The sequence below is a fragment of the Sceloporus occidentalis genome, unplaced genomic scaffold (assembly GCF_023333645.1).
Source record: "Sceloporus occidentalis isolate IW3139 unplaced genomic scaffold, rSceOcc1.0.p SCAF_4, whole genome shotgun sequence".
Taxonomy (NCBI): Eukaryota; Metazoa; Chordata; class Lepidosauria; order Squamata; family Phrynosomatidae; genus Sceloporus; species Sceloporus occidentalis.
This window is the reverse complement of record NW_028316984.1, coordinates 41,933,201-41,952,727: the sequence shown is the minus strand read 5'-3', so window position 1 is coordinate 41,952,727 and position 19,527 is coordinate 41,933,201. Positions and strand designations below refer to the sequence as shown.

General features: G+C 44.2%; 1 protein-coding gene across 4 annotated transcripts in view; it reads left to right on the top strand.

Moving 5' to 3' along the window:
• SCN2A (sodium voltage-gated channel alpha subunit 2) overlaps nucleotides 1-19,527 on the top strand; it is a 153,805-nt gene that overhangs the window by 114,992 nt on the left and 19,286 nt on the right. For all 4 annotated transcript variants that reach the window (XM_089519841.1, XM_089519842.1, XM_089519839.1 and 1 more), the window contains one exon: nucleotides 16,227-16,347. In XM_089519841.1, coding sequence (XP_089375967.1) covers nucleotides 16,227-16,347 — 121 coding nt within the window. The remainder of the gene's footprint in view (nucleotides 1-16,226; nucleotides 16,348-19,527) is intronic.

The following is a 19,527-nucleotide window of genomic DNA, read 5'->3' as shown; positions in this document are numbered from 1 at the left end:
CTCTAAAGATCTGAGGACCCTGGCAGTGTCCCGTATGGCCTGTTGAATAGAGGGGGCTCTGATTAGGAGGTCGTCCAGGTATGGATGAACGTGGATGAGCTGGGTCCTCCAATGAGCGACCAGAGCCACCATGATTTGGTGAAAACCCTGGGAGCGGACGAGAGGCCAAAGGGAAGTGACCTGAATTGGAAATGGCGCTTTCCATATTTGAACCGGAGAAAACGACGGGAAGAAGGATGGATCAAAATATGGAGATAAGCATCCTGGAGGTCTATGGAGGACAGAAAGTCGTTGGGCTGAAGGCTGTCCAGGATAGTCTTGAGGGTCTCCATCCTGAATCTCCTCTTGCGTATGAACTGGTTGAGTGGTCTCAAGTTCAGGATGGCCCTCCAGGTCCCATTCTTCTTGGGCACCAGAAAGAAAGTGGAATAACAACCCCGGCCCCTCTGGTCTATTGGGACCGGCTCTATGGCGTTGAGGGAGACCAGTCGGTCGATGGCTTCCAGTAGGAGGCGGTGTTTTTCGGGATCGCTGGATTTGGGGGAAGGGATGAAGATGTCTCGAGGTGTATGGAGGAACTCCAGTCTGTATCCATCGCGGACGGTGTCGAGGACCCATCTGTCCGTTGTGGAGCCCTCCCAAACTTCTGCGAATCCCTGAAGGCGACCTCCTACTGGAAGGGCCCCGTCACGCCTGTTGGTTTGTTTGATGCTTGGAGCCCCCTCCGCCCTTGGAGGGGAAGGTGGATCGGCCCTGTTTGTTGGACTTAGAGTCACCCCAGCGAGATTTGTTAGGTCTAGACTCCCTGGCTTGAAAGGAGTTGGAGGGAAAGAAGGAGCGTGAAGATCGAAAGGAAGAGGATTTTCTGAACTGCCTTTTATCACCTCTCTTTTTAGTCGAGGGCAGGGCCTTCTTCTTATCCTTTCCCTCCACTAACACAGGGTCAAGGGACTCTCCAAACAGTTTGGTACCCAGGAATGGGGTGAAAGCCAAATTTTGTTTAGACCTGGAGTCTACCTGCCAGTTCTTGAGCCAGAACTGTCGTCTGACCGCCACGGCTGCCGCCTGTGCTCTAGCACATTGCTGAATGGTATCCAAGGTGCCATCGGCCCCCAGGGCCAAGGCTTTAGAAATCTTGTTAATGGTTTGTCTGACCTTGGTGTCTGTGTGTGGGAGGAGTTCAAGTAGGTCTTTGGACCACTGGAGGGAGGCACGCATCACCAAGGAAACAGTGGTCGCTGCCCTAATGGCAATTGAGATTGCTTCGTGGGTTCTTTTGAGTGCTCCCTCTGCCCTCCTATCCTCTGGATTTCTGAGGGTGTCCTCGCCATCTCTAGTGAACACAGCAGAAGAAACCAAAGCCGAGACCGGAGCGTCCACTAGGGGGACCTTGAGGCTATCCATCACACCCTGCTGTAGGATGTAATGCTTTCGAATGGCGCTATGATTGGGCCTAGCTGCTGCTGGTCTGTTCCATTCGTCTCTAATGATTTGCATAATGTTGTAGGGACAGGCCAGCTCCTGGACTGAAGAGGTTGTGACTGGGAAGAGCTCTTCGCCCACCCTGGGAAGGTCTGAGTCAATCTTTGGAGTCTCAGCCGATGGCAGAGAGATGTTAAGAGTCTTAATGGTTTTTTTGATAAGGAGAGGGTAGTCCTCCGGCCTAAGAAGGCGAGAGGACATGGGGGTGTCCCTGGGCTCGTCCCCCTCCTCTTGAGAGAGTTCGCCTTCCTCCGATTCTGAGGCCTCGGACTCTAGGGCCCTGGGGGTCCCCCTGTCCTCCGAAGATGGGGATGGGGACCTCTTTCTTTTGGAAGACTCTCTGGCATATCTGGCTCTCTTAGCTGGCGGTCGATGGGAGTGGTCCGATTCGGAGCCTGAATCGGAGTAATCACCCTGCCTGGATCTAGAGGAAGAGGGACGGTCCAGGGATCGGGAAACAGAGCGGTCCCTAGGGGCAATGTCGTCCCCCTCTCTATGTACGTCCAGTTCAACTGGTGGGCCTTGGGGTTGAGAGCCGCTGGAATAGGAGCGGCTGGCTGAACCTCTGCCTCTAGAATGGGGGAGCCGGCGCCCCTTAGGGTCGCTGCCATCCCGGTCCCCCATGGTGTTCTGTCCCCCGCTGAAACCCGCTGCGCGGTCTCGTGACCCCATATCCAGGCCACGTGGGGCATGGCCGCCGCCCTCCCTGAACTCTGGGGAAAGATGGCCGCCCCCATAGGAGTCCACGTGGCCAAGATGGCCGCCGCCATCGCGGCCCACGTGGTTGGAATGGTGGCCTCCCGCGGCCACCGCACGTTTGTGTGGCCTGGCTCCGCGGGTCGGAGGTGGAGAGCCAGCCCCTCCGGTGGGGGGCCACCCGAGGCTGGGAGCCGCCAGCCAGGGGAATCCCCACTGAGGCCCGTAGAAAGCCTCCCGGCTGGTCGCGCCTGACGGCGGACCTGAGGGGATGGAGGGGGCTTGGAAGAAGGGCCCCGGCCAACCAAGGAAGGGGGGGCAGAACGAGGGCAACAAGGGTCCGTTCCCCCACCCTGGTGTTTCCCTGGGGTCTCCCCCGTCTAGCAGGTCGTCCTGGGAGCCCCTGGGGAATGGGCCTGGGGGGGAGCGGGGCCGGCGAGGCACCCGCCGGTGGCTTACCTCGTCCCCCTCGGATTCGTCCAGCGGCGGTGTAGGCTCACCCTGAGCCAACCCTGACCGGGTCGGATGGGGGCCCCCGGCTCCAGCAGCGGGCCGTGAGGCAGCCGCCTCCGCCCGGTGCGGCCTCGCCTCCACCCCCTGGCCAGCTTCAGTGGCCGCGGTCCCAGGGCAGGCATCCGGCAAAGCCGGGGCAGGCCCGGACTGGGTGGAGGCTAGCTCGCCCTGTGCTCTGGCCTCTTCCCCGCTCGCCATGGGGAAGGGGGGGGGGGGAGGAAAGCAGGAGAAAGGGAGGAGGTGAGAAAAAGAAGTTTTTTTTTTTGTTTTTTTTTGGAAAGAAGAAGAAAAAAGGGGAAAGAAGAGAGAAGTCAAGCCAGGCAAGTCTGGGGGAGCTAATCCAGAGAGAAAAAAAAAAAAAGGTCTTCTGAAGATGAGGAAGCGTCCTACTTGGAGCAAGGCAGGAAGCAGACTGAGGATTGCTGGGGGTCGCTCCGCCCACTATGGTGGGGCCAGGCCCCTGGCCTTTGTTTTTTGAATTCTTTGTCCTGCCTACAGGAGCCTTTGCAGGCGGAGCTACCCAACGTCAGGATGACCGGCCCCCTTCTCTGCTGGTAAAGGACTTTTACCTCAGTTCAGATGAATTAGGGGCCCAGGGAGGTAGGTTACGTATATTACTTATCAGTGAACTCAGCACTTTCTGATGGTTTACAATCTGTAAGCCAGTTGTCCCCAACAAGCTGGGTACTCATTGTACCAATCTACAAAAGAATGGAAGGCTGAGTCAACCTTGGAGCCCTGGAATCTAACTTACAATGTTGTGGGTGCATTACCACCATTTAACCATTGCAACACCAAGGCTCCTTGAGGAGTGGATCTCTGCAGCATGGCATGCTTGCAGTAGCCATCTAGATTTTTTGCTGTGAGCTTAGGTTTGCCCCTGTCATCACCAGTGAGAATCAGCCAATAGTACAGGAGAAAGCTAGACAAGGAAACCAGATATGGAATATAACCCTTGTTGTCTCAGAATCTCCTGGGGTTTCAAAAGAGCCTCCTCTTACTCTGTGTGCAAAAAGTCATGGTTGGACTTGTAAAAGCACCAGGAAGAGGAAGAGGCCTGAATTTTTAAAAGAAGATGCCCTGGTTAGTATAGCAATGGCAAGGTTAAATCTGGAGTCTGGATGAGACCTTAGAACATAAACTTATGCCTATTAAGTTTTGTCAAATCTAATCTGGGAGGGGCAGTGCTCCCCCCCCCCCCCCCAAATAGCTGCACTCCTGTAGTTGCATAAATCACACAGACTCTGCATGGTCTCACATGCAAACCTCTCTTCCTCTGGCTGCCACTGACCTCTGGAGAACTAACACTTAGGGAAGAAGAGATCAGAAGACCCAGCTCTCTGAAGTCAGCCAAACATGGTGATCTTGGGATCTTGTTCTTAGTATATTTTCTGTCTGTGTTGTACTTTCAATGTAATCTGGATCAGTTAGTAGAGCTGGAAGAGAAATGGGAAGTTGACCCTGAGAATAGACAATTCTGGCAGAATTTGTGAGGTGGGTGGGGGAAGCTTTCAAGCATCTGAATTTTTACTGTTGATGAACGATAGGGCTGGTTCCAGGCATAGCCCCTGTTCACAAAAGGTGCCTTCATCTGATTTGGGGAGATTCTTCCTCTTCTCTCAGTCCCTTGCACCACAGTTGACCCCATTCAGCTGGACTCCACATTTCTCTGTGTAGCATTTTTGAGTGTGGAATGGCTGCTTTGAAGAGAGAGTGATTAAACCACTTTTGTCAGCCCTATTGCATGCACTTAAATTTGTATCTAAGACAAAATTTCTTTAGTTCAAGAAGTTAAGGTGGCATTCATTTCTAAGTTTTAATTGTGAAGCTCTTGCATCCTGTCTATATTCAATAGAAACAATAAGGTTGTATCTAAAATGTGTGTATGAATGCCTTGTTCATGATCTCAACATGAATTTCAGGTTTACAGGTTGAAACTCTCGATACAAGAAGTCAGTGCAGCTTCTTCAGGCAACCCCACCTTTTAAAGATTCACCTTCAATTAATCTGTATTTTTGGTAATAAAAATATAAGATAATAGTGCATGCTTATTGAGGGCTAAGCTGGCCATTATTAAATAAGAAAATGAATACATCTTTTCCAGTGCTATCTTAGAGAACATGCATATACTGTATAAGCCAAGTCATACATGAGAATCCAAAATCGAAGCCAGAGGTACTGTATCATAAACTTCATTTCCTACCATTCTTACTTCTCGCAGGATTAAAATCAAGCTGGATCATTCAAGAATGCAGCTCAGGTGCTTTTTTTATCAGACAGAGCAACGAGCAGCACCAATTTTAAACAGGTTACTTAAGCAAGTTCTACCTCTGTATGATCACTGTTTAAATGAATATTGACTGGCCTGCATGCTATTCAGCCATCTTCCTTCCCCATCCATTGCAATATTGTAGAAACCTTCACGGCTGCTCTCAGCAGATTCTGATGACTCGCATCACAGCATGGTCAGGCAGGACTGGCAATCCCAGTGTTTGTAGGATTTCAGGCTCTAATTAATCTGTGTTCCTTACCACTTATTTATAGCAAGACATCAAAATGCATGCTATTATCTATTCAGCTTTGAAAGCTTTTGTTTGGTTAGATATGACTAGGAAACAAAATGCAAAATTGAGTTAAAGGATTCATGGCTTAATCAAATGGAGCTTTATTTTATTCTCTTCAACAATTAATTGTGGGAAGATGTGCATGATTTTTGAGTTTTTAAACAAAAGTAACCAGTCTTGTGTGCTTAAGTGCATAGGTTGCTAACATTCTGTCATCTAATCATCTATTACAAAATTGATAGCATCCCAATAATTTTTAAAAATTGTCAACCCAAATGTATGTAGAGAAAATCAATTTAAAGTTGTAATTCTGCCAAGAGATCTATTAACCCCCATGTCACAATCATGACCCAAAAATCCCCGTTCAAAAACAGTGGAAGTAACATGTGCATATGGATGGCTGAGTTGACAGTTTCTGTAAGTCTCAAGACTGCAAGGATAAAAATTGCCATAGTACCTAGTCCAGCCACTACATAAAGTTTTAAAATATAATGCCAAACAGTAACCTTGATCCTAGGGGTAGGCCCAACTGGAGTAAGCCCATTGAACCAATTTTTGAGCAATGAGTCAACACTTATGTAAATCCTATTGTTTCAATTAGTCCCCTCTTGTTGGTCAACAAATTTAACATAAGAGTTTGTCTTTAAATCATATATCCCAATCAGGGGAATTGCGATTTCTGGAGAAAACGTGCAGAACTGCGCAAGCAGCTCCTCAAGGCATGCTCTGCCAAAGGTGCAATACATGCCATGCTGTAAGCATCATTACTCAATATAGTCTTCCCCCTTCTGTGTATCGGCCTGTTTTGCACCCACTCTAGCAGCGGTAGACAATTGCAATGGATTTGAAGCCAAAGCCCTTCCATTTCCTACCTCCTAGATACCTGCAAGCCATTCTGTCCCACCCCCATTGACAAAACTACAACATCACTTCTGGTTTTCCAGAAATGCTATTTGGGACCTAAACAAAGTATTAGAATTGTGGGAATAGCAGCATTAGTAGGAGAATGGTACTCAGTGAAGACATTTAGAAGTATGATTCTCTATTTTTTTCTAGATTTTTTCAAGGTAATGGGGGACTCTGGTGGTTATCTCACAAAAGGACCCCATGAGTAGCCTATAGACCACACAATCCCCACTCCTGCAGGATAGTTAAATAATATGCAGCGTAATTAAGCAACATGCAGAATTGTTAAGCAATAATAATAATAAAAAAAATTATTTATATACCGCTATTCCAAGGATCCCAGCGGTGCACAGCAAGAGATAAAAACAGTTAAAAACATCACAAACCCCAGTACCCCCAGCAAATAACAATTAACAATAACAACAATAGACAACCAAACAGCTCCCCATACAAATGGCTGTGTAGAATGGAATACAACATAACACTGCCAAGGGAAAGAATGACAGACAAGGCTCATGGGGGAAAAGCCTGGCGGAACAAGAAGGTCTTTAGATCCTTCTTAAAAATATCAAGGGAGGAGGAAGTACGGAGCTCATTGGGGAGGGAGTTCCAGAGCTGTGGGGCTGAAAGAAAAAGCCCTCCGAGTTGATACATAACAAGCATCTGGAACTCTTAATAGATGTCTCTCACCCTATCTGAGTGTGGGGGGCGGATTATATGGGGAGAGGCGGTCCTCCAAGTACCCTGGGCCCAAGCCATTTAGGGCTTTATAGGTAATAACCAACACCTTGTATTTGGCCTGGAAGCAAATAGGCAGCCAATGAAGATCTTTCAAGACTGGCGTTATATGGCTGGCCCTGGAACATCCAGTAACCAGGCTAGCAGCCATATTCTGCACTAATTGAAGCTTCCAGGTTTGGTACAAGGGTTGCCCCATGTAGAGCACATTACAGAAATCTAATCGAGAAGTTACCAGAGCATGTACCACGGTTTCAAGGTCCCCTCGGCCAAGGAAGGGTCGCAGTTGGCGTATCAGCCGAAGCTGATAGCAGGTGCTCCTGACCATCACATCCACCTGAGCAGTAAGGTGAAGCGACGAGTCCAGAAGCACCCCCAAACTGCGAACAGAGTCCTTCACAGGGAGCGTGACCCCATTTAGGACAGGTGGAAAAATTTCCTTACCCGGGCCAGGAGAGCCTATCACCAGTACTTCCATTTTCTCTGGATTCAGGCTGAGTCTGTTTTCCCTCATCCAGCCCATTACCGACTCCAAGCAGGCATTTAGAGGAGAGATGCCATCCTTAGTTACTACATCAGTCAGAGACACAGAGAAAACTATTTGGGTGTCATCAGCGTATTGATAACACTGCGCCCCGTGTCTCCGGATGATCTCTCCCAGTGGCTTCATGTAAATGTTAAATAGCATAGGGGACAAAATCGCTCCCTGAGGGACCCCAGATGTCAGAGCCCTCCTATCGGAGCGACAGTCCCCCAGCTCCACCATCTGGAATCTACCCGAGAGGTAGGAATGGAACCACTGCAAAGCAGAGCCTCCGATACCCAACTCCCTCAGGCGATCCAGAAGGATACCACGGTCAATGGCATCGAAGGCCGCTGAGATGTCCAAGAGCACTAACAGGGACACGCTCCCCCTGTCCATGCCCAGACGGAGATCATCAACTCCATAGCCCGCCCGAAAGCCGGTTTGAAATGGGTCTAGATAATCCATCTCCTCCAAGATCCCTTGAAGCTGAAAGGCAACTGCCCTCTCGATCACCTTCCCTAAAAATGGCAACAGCGAGACAGGCCGATAATTGTTCCGAATTAGGGGGTCAAGGGAGGGCTTTTTTAACAAAGGTTTTACGATGGCTGTCTTCAGAGTAGATGAAAACTGCCCATCCCTGAAGGATGAATTAATAATGAGGTGCAACAAATTTGTTACAACCGCACCCCCTTGAGCTGTCAGCCATGTAGGACAGGGATCGAGAGAGCAAGTCGTCTTCCGAACACTTCGAAGGATCTTGTCCACATCCTCGGTATTAACAGACTCAAAGTGATCCAGAACAACAGGGTCCACGGAAGCTCTGGATACCTCTACTCTAGACTCTGAACTAACACTGGCGTCGAGATCAGCCCTTATCCGAGAGATTTTATCCGCGAAGAAGTTGTTAAACTCGTCACAGCAGGCTTTAGATGGTTCCAAAATAGGGTTCAGGGAAGGAGGGAGTTGAGTAAGCTCCCTCACTACCCTGAACAGCTCTGCTGGACGCGACTCCACGGATGCGATACGCGCAGAAAAGAACGAATTCTTCGCTGCGATTATCGCCACTCCGTAGTCCTTCAAAAGAAAGTCCAGGAGTGTCTTGTCGGCTAAGTCCTGATGTCTCCGCCATTTGCGGTCTAGCCGTCGCAGAACCCGCTTCCTGGCCTGAAGATCTTCCATATACCATGGCCATTGTTTGGAAGCAGGTCTGAGAGGACGCTTGGGAGCAATCCTGTGTATAGCCCTGGAGAGATCAGTATCCCAGATGTTAGTCAGGGCATCAACAGAGTCGCCGTCAGTTCCAACCATAAACCCCTCTAGGGCTTCTTGGAACCTTTCGGGTTCCATCAGCCTTCGATGGTGGACCTTTCGAATAGGTCCGCCACCCCCAGGGGGGATACGGGTAGAAGCCTTGATACTAGCCTCGACCAAGAAACGGTCAGTCCATGACATGGGAGAGACCTTAGTAACCTCTGCCCACAGAATCTCCAGATCCGTACAGAAGATAACATCGAGTTTATTACCAGCCGAATGTGTGGGCCCTGAGACTAATTGGGACAGGCCCATGGCTGTCATGGTAGCCATGAACTCCCGAGCCGCACCTGTTGGACCATGACTGGCCTCGAAGGGGATGTTGAGGTCCCCCAGGACAAGAAGCCTAGGGGACTCCAACACCAGCTCCGAGACCAGTTGTGTCAGCTTGGCCAGGGAGTCTGTTAGTGCACGGGGTGGCCGGTAGACCAACAGAATCCCTAAACTGTCCTTGGCCTTCAGGGTCAGGTGAATACACTCAATGAAATCAGTCTGACGCAAATGGTTCCTGGTCAAGGAGAGAGTGTTCTTATAGATCAAGGCAACACTGCCCCCTCGCCCACCTAACCTGCACTGGTCCTTAACCGAGTACCCGGCAGGGATGGCCTGAGCCCACACTGCTTCACTTTCAGGCCCAAGCCAGGTCTCAGTAATGCATGCCAGGTCACAACATTTCTCCTCCAACAAATCGTACATAATGTGGGACTTGTTCTTTACAGACCTGGCATTGCACAGGAGCAGAGACAGGGTTTGTGGTACAGTTGGACTGACCCACAGATCTCTTTGGTTAGGAGAGTGGATGGAAGAGGGGATAGATATTACGCATCGATCCTGCCTTCCCTTCCGATACAATTCCACTCTCCTACCGCTATATCTCCCCCTGCCCCACTCTACTCTAATAGGAGCTCCGTACACAGTAGAACAAACCCCCATCCCCTCACCCAGCTGTACACCATCCATGGCCCCAAAATCCCCACACAGCAGTGTAACAAAGCAACAGAAGAGGAAGACAGCCCGACACGTCATTCCTCTGCTGTGCACACAAACCACTCGGGACCTGCCCCAACCCTCCAGCGATGGTGCACAGGTACACAGGTGCGCAGCTGCAAAGAGAGTCCGTTGGCTCCAGATTCCTTGGGCAAATGCGCAACTGCGCAGGTCCTTCGCTGCCCAAGGAGCAGCCCGGCAACAGCAGCAACAACGGCATCCCTCAGGGGCCTTAGAGGGGGCTGGACAAGGAGGTCACCAACAGGTTGGCTTTTATGGCGTGCCCCTGCCACGAGCACACCGCTCCCCGCCTTCCCCTCAGGTGTTCCTGGTCCCTCTGAGTCCGGTCGTGATGCTGCATAGAGAGTCCGTTGGCTCCAAATTCCTTGGGCAAATGCGCAGCTGCGCAGGTCCTTCGCTGCCCAAGGAGCAGCCCGGCAACAGCAGCAACAACGGCGTCCCTCAGGGCTGGGGCTCGCAGGTCTTCCCAGGGGCCTTGGGAGTTGGAGTTCTTAAGTCCCTTCTCCCTTGCCACACCCCTTAAAGGCAGAGTCCAGGGCTGGGGCTCGCAGGTCTTCCCAGGGGCCCTGAGAGCTGGAGTTCTTAAGTCCCTTCTCCCTTGCCACACCCCTTGAAGGCAGAGTCCAGGGCTGGGGCTCGCAGAAATGTTTTACTATGTGCCGAATGTCATAGTTGAATAATAGTTTCTCTACTCACTGTAGACAAACAGATTATGACTTAAGAAAGCATTACTTTTACTAGTATATTTTTCCATAGATATATGATTAATAGAAATCATCTTATTCATCTTGTATGAATTGGTCTCTCCCTCTCTGTTCCTTTACTAACTCTCTTCATCAATTCAACTTTGATTATACATCCTGGTAGATTATTAAACCAAAGTTTTAATTTTTAAAAAATGAAATCGATACTGTTGGCATGTTCTGTGTTTAGCTTCTTTTTCTTCTTTTGAATTTTATTTAAATTTCCAAAAGGGATGAAATTTATTTAATGAGTTATTATTTAAAGTTATTAAATTGTTTCCTCTCCTAAAATGATTCCCGGACAACCATGATTGTCTCAGTTTAGCTTCAGTTTTCTAAACTGAAAATCACATCTGATTTATAATACCATACTACCATGTATGAAAACATGATGACAAATTTGACATGAAAATACTTCAAACCTTGCTTTTTATTTGCATCATTTTTTAATATATGAAAAGCAGAAGGCACTGGGAACCAAAACAATATTAAAATGTTACCCCAATGTACTTAATTCTTGGGTTAGTACCTCTGGTGCATCTAAACTGCAAAACAAACAGAACATTAAGGTTTCTACAGTGCCTAAATTCTTTAACCATCTTTTTAAAAACATGTTTTTTTCCCCATACCATATTGTTTGCAAATCTTCCTATGTTGACATGTTTCCTAAAGGATTTTTATAACTAACATTCTATACTGCAAAGCACTTCTAAAAATGTGGAGAGAAAATCCCTCTGCTATTATAGAAGCGCCTGTTGAGCTTTACAAATTTTCACAGTTTTAGCCACTGTTTGCAATCCTGGACTAACTTAGCTGGGATTAAGTTACAGTAGGTTCTGTTAGATGTGTTTAAAAACCTGGGGAAAGTGTTAGTTAACTTGCAAGATTATTTTTATTGTTTATGTTTTGATCTCGTAACCATGTCCAATAAAAGAAAAACATAGAATGCAGTTGTTTATATATGTATTATGTTCCTCACCTACATCTCCCATCAGGTGTAGGCCAGCAGAGCAAATACTAAGGGGGTAATAAGGGTTGCAGTCCAGTCCAGACCCACTCCTCCAATTTGCCCATCACTGCAATAAACCATCGTTTTCCACTCATGTGTGCTCTTGGTATGGAGTTTATCACACGGAGGGTGAATTGGTAAACTCCTGTGCAGAAATGAGATTTTAAAATTCGGGTGATGTTTTTCAGATGTGTTGGCATGAAAGAGAAATAACACGAAAATAATCCAAACAGAAAGCTCCTTTGTACTTCTGGAAAGTAAAAAGGAGCTGGTTTTGACAAGTTTTCATGTTATTTCTCTTTCATGCAAACGTCACCTGAAAAACATCCCGCAAATGTGGGTTGTTTTAAGTTTAAATTTAGTTTCTGCACAGGATTCGTCCTGTGTGATAAACTCCATAGAAATGAATGACTTTCTTAAAATCATGTGCTTAGACAGTGTATACTCAATGATTTATAATTATCTCACGGGATTTCCTTTGTGTTTGAGTTCCAGGCATAATAATCTACAAGGTCTGCTTTTGAATGCAGTTGAATGCAATTTCTGGGACAGGCAGTCAGACCATTTTCACTATTTGACCCAGGAAGTGACATAATAGAGAAGGGAGCTATATCACATGAAGTTAGAGTACAGCTCACAGCTCACAGCACAGGCCCCTTTACAGTGTTTTTAGCTTGATATGTGCCCTTCCCCATGCAAATAAATGCACACTGAGCAAATTAAAAATGAGCACTTCTAGCATACCCTGTGTGCATTCTCCAAATTTATGCTCCAGCCTTCCTCACCTTCGCCTTTTAAAAACTCATCTCCCTCCCATCCTTGGTTCCTGATATTTTTCAGGTAACTCTGGTTCCAATTAAAATCATTGATGAAGAGTGGTAATGTTTGGCCATCTTCTGTTATAATGTTCTATCAGACTCATTTATCAAATATACAGAGTTACAGAGACAGAACTTTCCAGGTTTAATTATAAATATTTCTTAAGTAAGCTGAATATGAAGTTTCTTGCACAGGCCCTAAAACAGGCCTGTTGCATTCCAAAACGGGTGTGCGCACGGAACGGGATGGGGCTAAGAATGGAGTTTACCACACACTGGAACACCGTCACTGCTGCCGCACGTTCCAGTCGCATCCTACATCCGTTCCAGAGGGCACGATTTCTGAGAACACGTGGCAGCAGCGGTGATTGGAATGTGTGGCGGCAGCATTCCAGTGTGCGGTAAACACTGTTCTCAGCCCCATCCCATTCCGTGCATGCCCATGCGCGCCCCCGTTTTTCAATCAATGGGCCTGTTTTTAGGGTCCGTGCGATAAACTTCTATGTCTCAAAAAGCTCTGGGTGCTTTTTACTTAGCTGTTTAGTACTTGTGTAGTATCTAATTCAGATAATGATGCTTATTATTATTATTATTACCATCATCCATCCATCCATCCATTACAAGAACCATATTACTTTTGACTGAGAAAAACTTGAAATATTTAATTTATGATGGATGAAATTTAGACACATCCTCCATCCAACATGAACGTAGATTGGCCTGACAATTTTGTTTGCATGCAATATATCTAACATACTAGTTTGATGAATAAACTGAACATTCTTTCATAAGACAAAAAGCAATACAGGTTGACTCTCTTTTATCCAAAATGTTTGAGACCACAAATATTTTTGATTTTAGGGTGTGTATTTTTATTTCAGAATACCTGTATTTACATATATGTACATAATGAGATATCTTGAAGATGGTACCTAAATATAAACAAACAAATCATTTATGTTGCATATACATCTTATACACATAGTCTAACGATAATTTTAAAGACAATTTTTAAATAATTTTAAGCATGAAAGAAAGTTTGTGTACATTGAACTGTCAGAAAGCAAAGGTTTCACTATCACAGCCACCCATGAAAAAAACTTAGGTTTTTGGAATATTTTGGATTTTTTGAATTCTAGATAAGAGAGATTCAACCTGAACTGTCAAATTTGTATATTTTTTTTATTCTATGACTCAGTAGCAATGCATTTTTTCTTCAAAAAATAAAAACAACCTAAAAATAACTTTATTTTCTGGAAAGCATTTTGTTATTATTAATTTTGGGGGGCGGGGGAACAACTGGTTTTGGCTTTTTGCTTGGCTTTGACAACATTATTAATGCTATAAAAACTGTTTAGGATGGAATGATGCAAGCAAAATATACAATTTCAAACTATAAAAATAGCACTCATTAGTTTACGGTCCTGAATTTATTATAAAACCTTAGATTGCTTACATAAAGAAGCATGATAGGAACATGCATCTCAATCCAGTGGTGCAGAATTGGTGTATGTCTCAGGTTTATGCATGGGAAGTGGCATTAACTTCTTATCACTGTTTGAAATAGGAGTATATGAGTTTCACGTGCATTCCATTACACATATGAACTGTCTCTTTCTATTGGAATTAATGGGGCAGCCAAGTATAATAAACATACATGTGTTCATCTGGTGTATTGGATTATTAAACTTTACTCTGTCTGTATGCTGTTGAGTCCCCTGCAATTTCAGTGTTATACCTGCATAACCTGAGCCCAGACACTTTCACCTGGAAGCTAGCCCTTCACCTACAATCTAGCTTCAGATTAAATACCCCATAGAATGCCATTTATGAAGGGTGCGTACATGTAGGATACATGGCTACTTGTTTTCAAGATGATGCTTAAGCAAAGCCCTTTCTTGTCTACATTTGGAAGGAAACAGTAATTATTTATTTGAATGCGCCCTTCACAAATGGTGCTGAATATCACAAAATCCCGAACACGGCATTTGAAACTTCCCTGAGCAAGCTAGACTTTCCCACAATGAGTTTGCCTCCTGTTTGGATAAAATGCCACCAAATGTTTCTGTAGGGCTTCCATCACGCTATCAAAACATGGCTCCCTTATCAGTCCTACAGAAGATTATTAGTGATAAACGGATACTTTTACCCTGTGTGATATACTTTTTAAAAAGTTAATACAGAGTTATAAGAAAGTACTTTGTAATTTTTTAAAAACTATTGTTTTAACATGTTCAGTGCAGAGGCTTCCATCTGCCACTAGAAATAACACTGTGCAGAAATGTTTGATGTTTTATAATATATATTATGTGGTGCCAACATTTATAACATTAGTTAATATGGGAATAATTGTTCTGCAAATATTAACCTTCTTTGTTACAAATACAAAAATTAACTTTCCTGTGGAGATATAAATTAATATATTTGGATTCCTATAAAAACTAAGAATTTGGATGAGCTAAAAGACAGCCTTGGATCTAGTTCTGTTTTCCCCAATTTAAAATTTGAGGAGGGAGGGTTGATAATCTGATCAAATCAACAAAATCTGTTTGAGCATCAGAGAAACTGATTACACCATTCTGAAATGCCAAACACCCTTCTGAAAGAGATTTAATTATTTTTAAATGTAAGTTAGGCAGACTACCTGAAATAAACTGAAATGGTGGTTCTGGTTCTGAATTGGTAGATATAGCTTGGCTTTTTTTTTCTTTGTAAAGTTGAAAATGGTAACCAAATCTTTCTGCTATTTAAAAAAAATAATTCTCAAACTGGAACAGAATAAAACTGGTAAAGTACATTTTTCATCAAACCAATACTTTCGGCTGGTTAGAGTTCTTTAGCAATAAAAAAGCTTGATTCCAATGAATAATGCCAATGGATTTGTTTGGAATGTTACATAAAGAATGATCTTTTATAACTAAACATTGACACAGGTATGTGTTATTCACCATCTGCTTACATCATTCCCCACGTAAAGATAGCTACTTACCAATGCAGCCATTTTAATAATGTTATACATGGTAATAACATTGTACAAGGCTACCAAATGCAATGACCAACACTACTTTTATTCAATATGGTACTCATATTCGTCAGCAGTTATTCATGCAGTATTCCATTAATGTCCCTTAAGAGTGTCAGGAAATGAGTTGGAAGTTTCAATGGCATCTTTTTCATTGCTGCCACAATGCCTTTAACTGCAAAATAGGTTTTTATTTTGTTTTATTGCCAGGATAAAAATATGTGAATTTCACTGTCCTGAGAGGATATATATGTGTACCATTTAAGAATAAAAAGTAGTTTTAAAATGCACAGTTGGTTGTGCAAGTGCATTGGCAAAAGAGAATGCAAAACAATGGCTCTCACTCTGGAATTAATATGCTGCTTTCCTTTTTGAAACTAGAGAAACTCAGAAGTACTTACACACTGATAATTTGTGTTTTCATGTCAATGGGAAATAAAAGGTTAAATATAGTTTGCTGCATATGCATATTCTACCATCTTTAGACATGAAAATACATCCTTTAGTTTTCAGTTGATTTGGTCTTGATTTGGGGGGGGGGAGTGCTGCAATTCATGATGCTCTCTATATTACACTATTTTAATAACCAGTTGGCTTGATTAAAATTTTCAGAATTTTTAGTCCTGTATGTGGCTCACCTGACTAGCAAAACTGGTTCAAAATTGTGGTTCCTTCTTTCAAAATACTGAGATGTTTGACATCATAAGGAAAACACACGTGATTTCTAGTTTTTCTGACCTCACATAGAGAAAGCAGACTGGCATTACGTATATATGTAAGGAGTCCTGCCTTTCATTTCACATGGAGAGCATTTTGGAATGCATTCAGTATAAACAACCCTATAGCAACAGATGAGTCATTAATCGTTTTGTATGGGGCTTTATTTGCAGAAACTAAATGCATCTAGCTCATCTGAAGGCAGCACAGTTGATGTTGGAGTTCCCCAAGTAGGAGAACAACCTGAAGCTGAGCCTGAAGAATCTCTTGAACCAGAAGCCTGTTTTACTGAAGGTGAGTAAAATAAAATACTAGGAATGTTTTGGTTTTGCTTGTCCAAATAGAGTTTATCAGACTTCAGCTTTGTAGGATCTTTGTTGCTTTGGTGCCAAGACAAAGAAGTTAGGTACCATGTTATGGGTTAAGAGGAGTGGCCACAACTTTAATACAATATACACCAGTTGTATAGATTCACATACAACTCCCCTTTGGGTACAATGTGCAGGAAAGTTAAAAGGAGACATTGGCTTCTATGGTTTCCAGACCATTATGCAACAGGTGTCTGGTAAGCATCTATCAAAACTTGCCATAATTTCCAATCTCTGGGGCACGCAAAAAGAGTCCTCCCCTCCCCACCTTCAGCAACTGTCCCACACTCCAGGGCTTACCTCCTCTCCCAACTTCACTCATACTGTATGTTCCCTTTTCCCTCTCATCTCTGAAAGTTGTGACAAGAAAATGATCAACAGGTGGCAGACAAATATTTTTAAACATATTTTTATTGATTTTATACAATATTAATATCACAATCCAATTTCCACATTTTCGTACATTTATTCCATTTCAGCACTTGCTTCATATTTTTCTGCAGTTGATAACCAGTTATTTTATTTCTCTGCTACCTTTTTCAGTTCGAATCATCCTTCTCACAGTGACATAACTAATCATAAATTGTCTATTAAACTTTCATCATATATTTTTTCCAAATTCTAATTTCCCCTGTGATGGCATTTAGTCCACTCTTCTTCCCCTATATTCATTTCTTTCTGTATTTCCCAAAGAACCTTTTACTCCTCATATAAAATCACTGCATAGCTCCTTTTTATCTTTCATATATGTAGTCAAAGGTTCCCATGTTCTACAAAGTTCTTCTTTTGATTTCCCTCTTAAATTCAATGTCAAATTATCCATCTCCATATATTCATAAAGTTTAAATAACCATTGGTCCAAAGTCAGAATTTCTACAGTTTTCCATCAGCTCGCATATAGTACCCTAGCAGCACAAACCATGTAAAATATCAACTTCCCATGTTTTCTTTCAATTAGTTCTTGTTCTACCATACTTAATAAAAATAACTTGGGATCTTTACACAAATTTTCTTGCAGTATCTCTATCATAGTAGAGTGAATATCTGACCAGAACTCTTTAGCTTTTTTACATTTCCACGAACAGTGGTAGTATGTACCCATTTCAACACCACATTTCCAACATAGATTCTTAGACTTTTTATCTAATTTTAATTGTACCCCTCAAAGGCCCACGTGAAGTGGGGAAAACCCCAAGGAAAGCAAACAAACAAACAAACCCAACAACCGAACACATGCCCTAATAACATGGAAAAATTATTTCCCAGCCCTCAAAGGTGATCAGCTGCAGCCTGGAGATTTGCAAAGAAACATGATGGTACAAATGGTGAGTAGGCTGCACTGTGGGTTCAGGCAGTAATGACCAACCACCAAGCATGCAGGCCAATGTATAGAGGTCATGGACTGCTGGTGGTCACGGACACTCACACAAGATTTGAAGGCTCACAAGAATTTGAATGAGATCTAGTGCATAATTCACACAAGATCTCATGCCTAAATCTTGTAATGGTATAGTCATCATGAGACTTAATCCCAGGCCTATGCTGAGCAGTGCATCAGACAGACCTACGGGCCATAACGCTGGTTGGTAGAATTACAGAATCATAGAGTGGGAAGAGACTCTAAGGAGTTTATCACACTACTTACCTCCTGCTCTGCTCCCATCAATCTACATGGGAGCGTCCTGGTGGGATCGCGGATGGCGCTATTAAAGGGAACGCTTCCGTTTTCGTCATGGAAACGTTACCGTAATTGTTTTAAAAAGGACCCTTTTTAAATAATGGATTAAATCATTATTTAAAAAGGGCCCTTTTTCTAACAATTACAATAACGCTTCCATGTCGAAAACGGAAGCGTTCCCCTTTAATAGCACCATCCGCGATCCCACCAGGAGACTCCCATGCAGATCGATGATGCTGGGGCGACGGGAGCAGAGCAGGAGCTCCTAAGAGTCATCCAAGCCAACTCCCTGCCATGCAAGAAGACACAATCAAAGTACTCCTGACAGATGGCCATCCAGCCTCTGTTTAAAAACCTCCAAAGAAGGAGACTTTATCACCCTCTGAGACAGCATGTTCCACTGTTGAACAGCTCTTACCATCAGGCAATTATTCCTAATATGCAGGCAGAATCTTCTTTCCTATAGCTCTGAGGGGCTCACTGGAACCTGTTCCCTCTGCAAAGTTATCAGGGGGTAAGCCTTGTTTATTTATAAAAACAATCTTGAGATCTACTATCCAGAGCCTGGTGCAAAAGACTCAAACTTAATAGTAAACATTTCTGGGCTTACAAATATGTTTTCAGTGCCAGAACAGAATGCAATGGTGCACAATTCAGCAGTGTAATTTAGAACACTATGTTGCTGGTATTGCTAAAGGACTGGAAGTTGGTAATTCATGGCACTCTTCTATTAAATCCAAGTTTATCATGTGCCTACCTCTGAACTATATCAGTACTGATACAAGTTGTGATGGCCTGCATTGCTAGATGAAGAATTTGTTTCCATAATAAAAACTGTTAGCCATTAATCCTTTAACACCTTTGAAACACATAAGTGAGAAAAAGAAACTCCTAATATGAGTTTTTGTGGACATCAGTCCACTCCATTTCAACAAATGCCACAACTATATCCTCCAACATTGCAGAGAGAAAATCAAGACATGTATGGACAAGCAATATCAAGAGTGTGGGCAGGATTGCAAAAGTTATTAATGAGGAAGAATAGACAAGCCAGGAGAGGCTGGGAAGAGCAAGATTCTACCCTCTCCTGTCCACTCTCCTCTGCTGAGTTAACTGAGTACAAGCTACTTTTTCACTTTGAACGTAGGGACGAAGCAGATTGCTCCTTTGCGCCAGCTTGAGGATAGTGTCTGAGCATGGCGTTTAGACACTACATGCTCTGACACCAGCTCCATGCCACCGGGAAACCGCATGGCTAACTGCATGTGTGCCGGCTTCACGGCGTTTCAGTCGCGCAGCGTTTACACATGCCATGCTGCAGAAACACTGAAAAGCTGCCACTGCAGTGAAAAGGATGGATTTTTCTGCTCCTATTTGGGGCAGAAGCTGACCAGATTGGGGCTTCAGCATGCGGTTGCCATGGCGCCC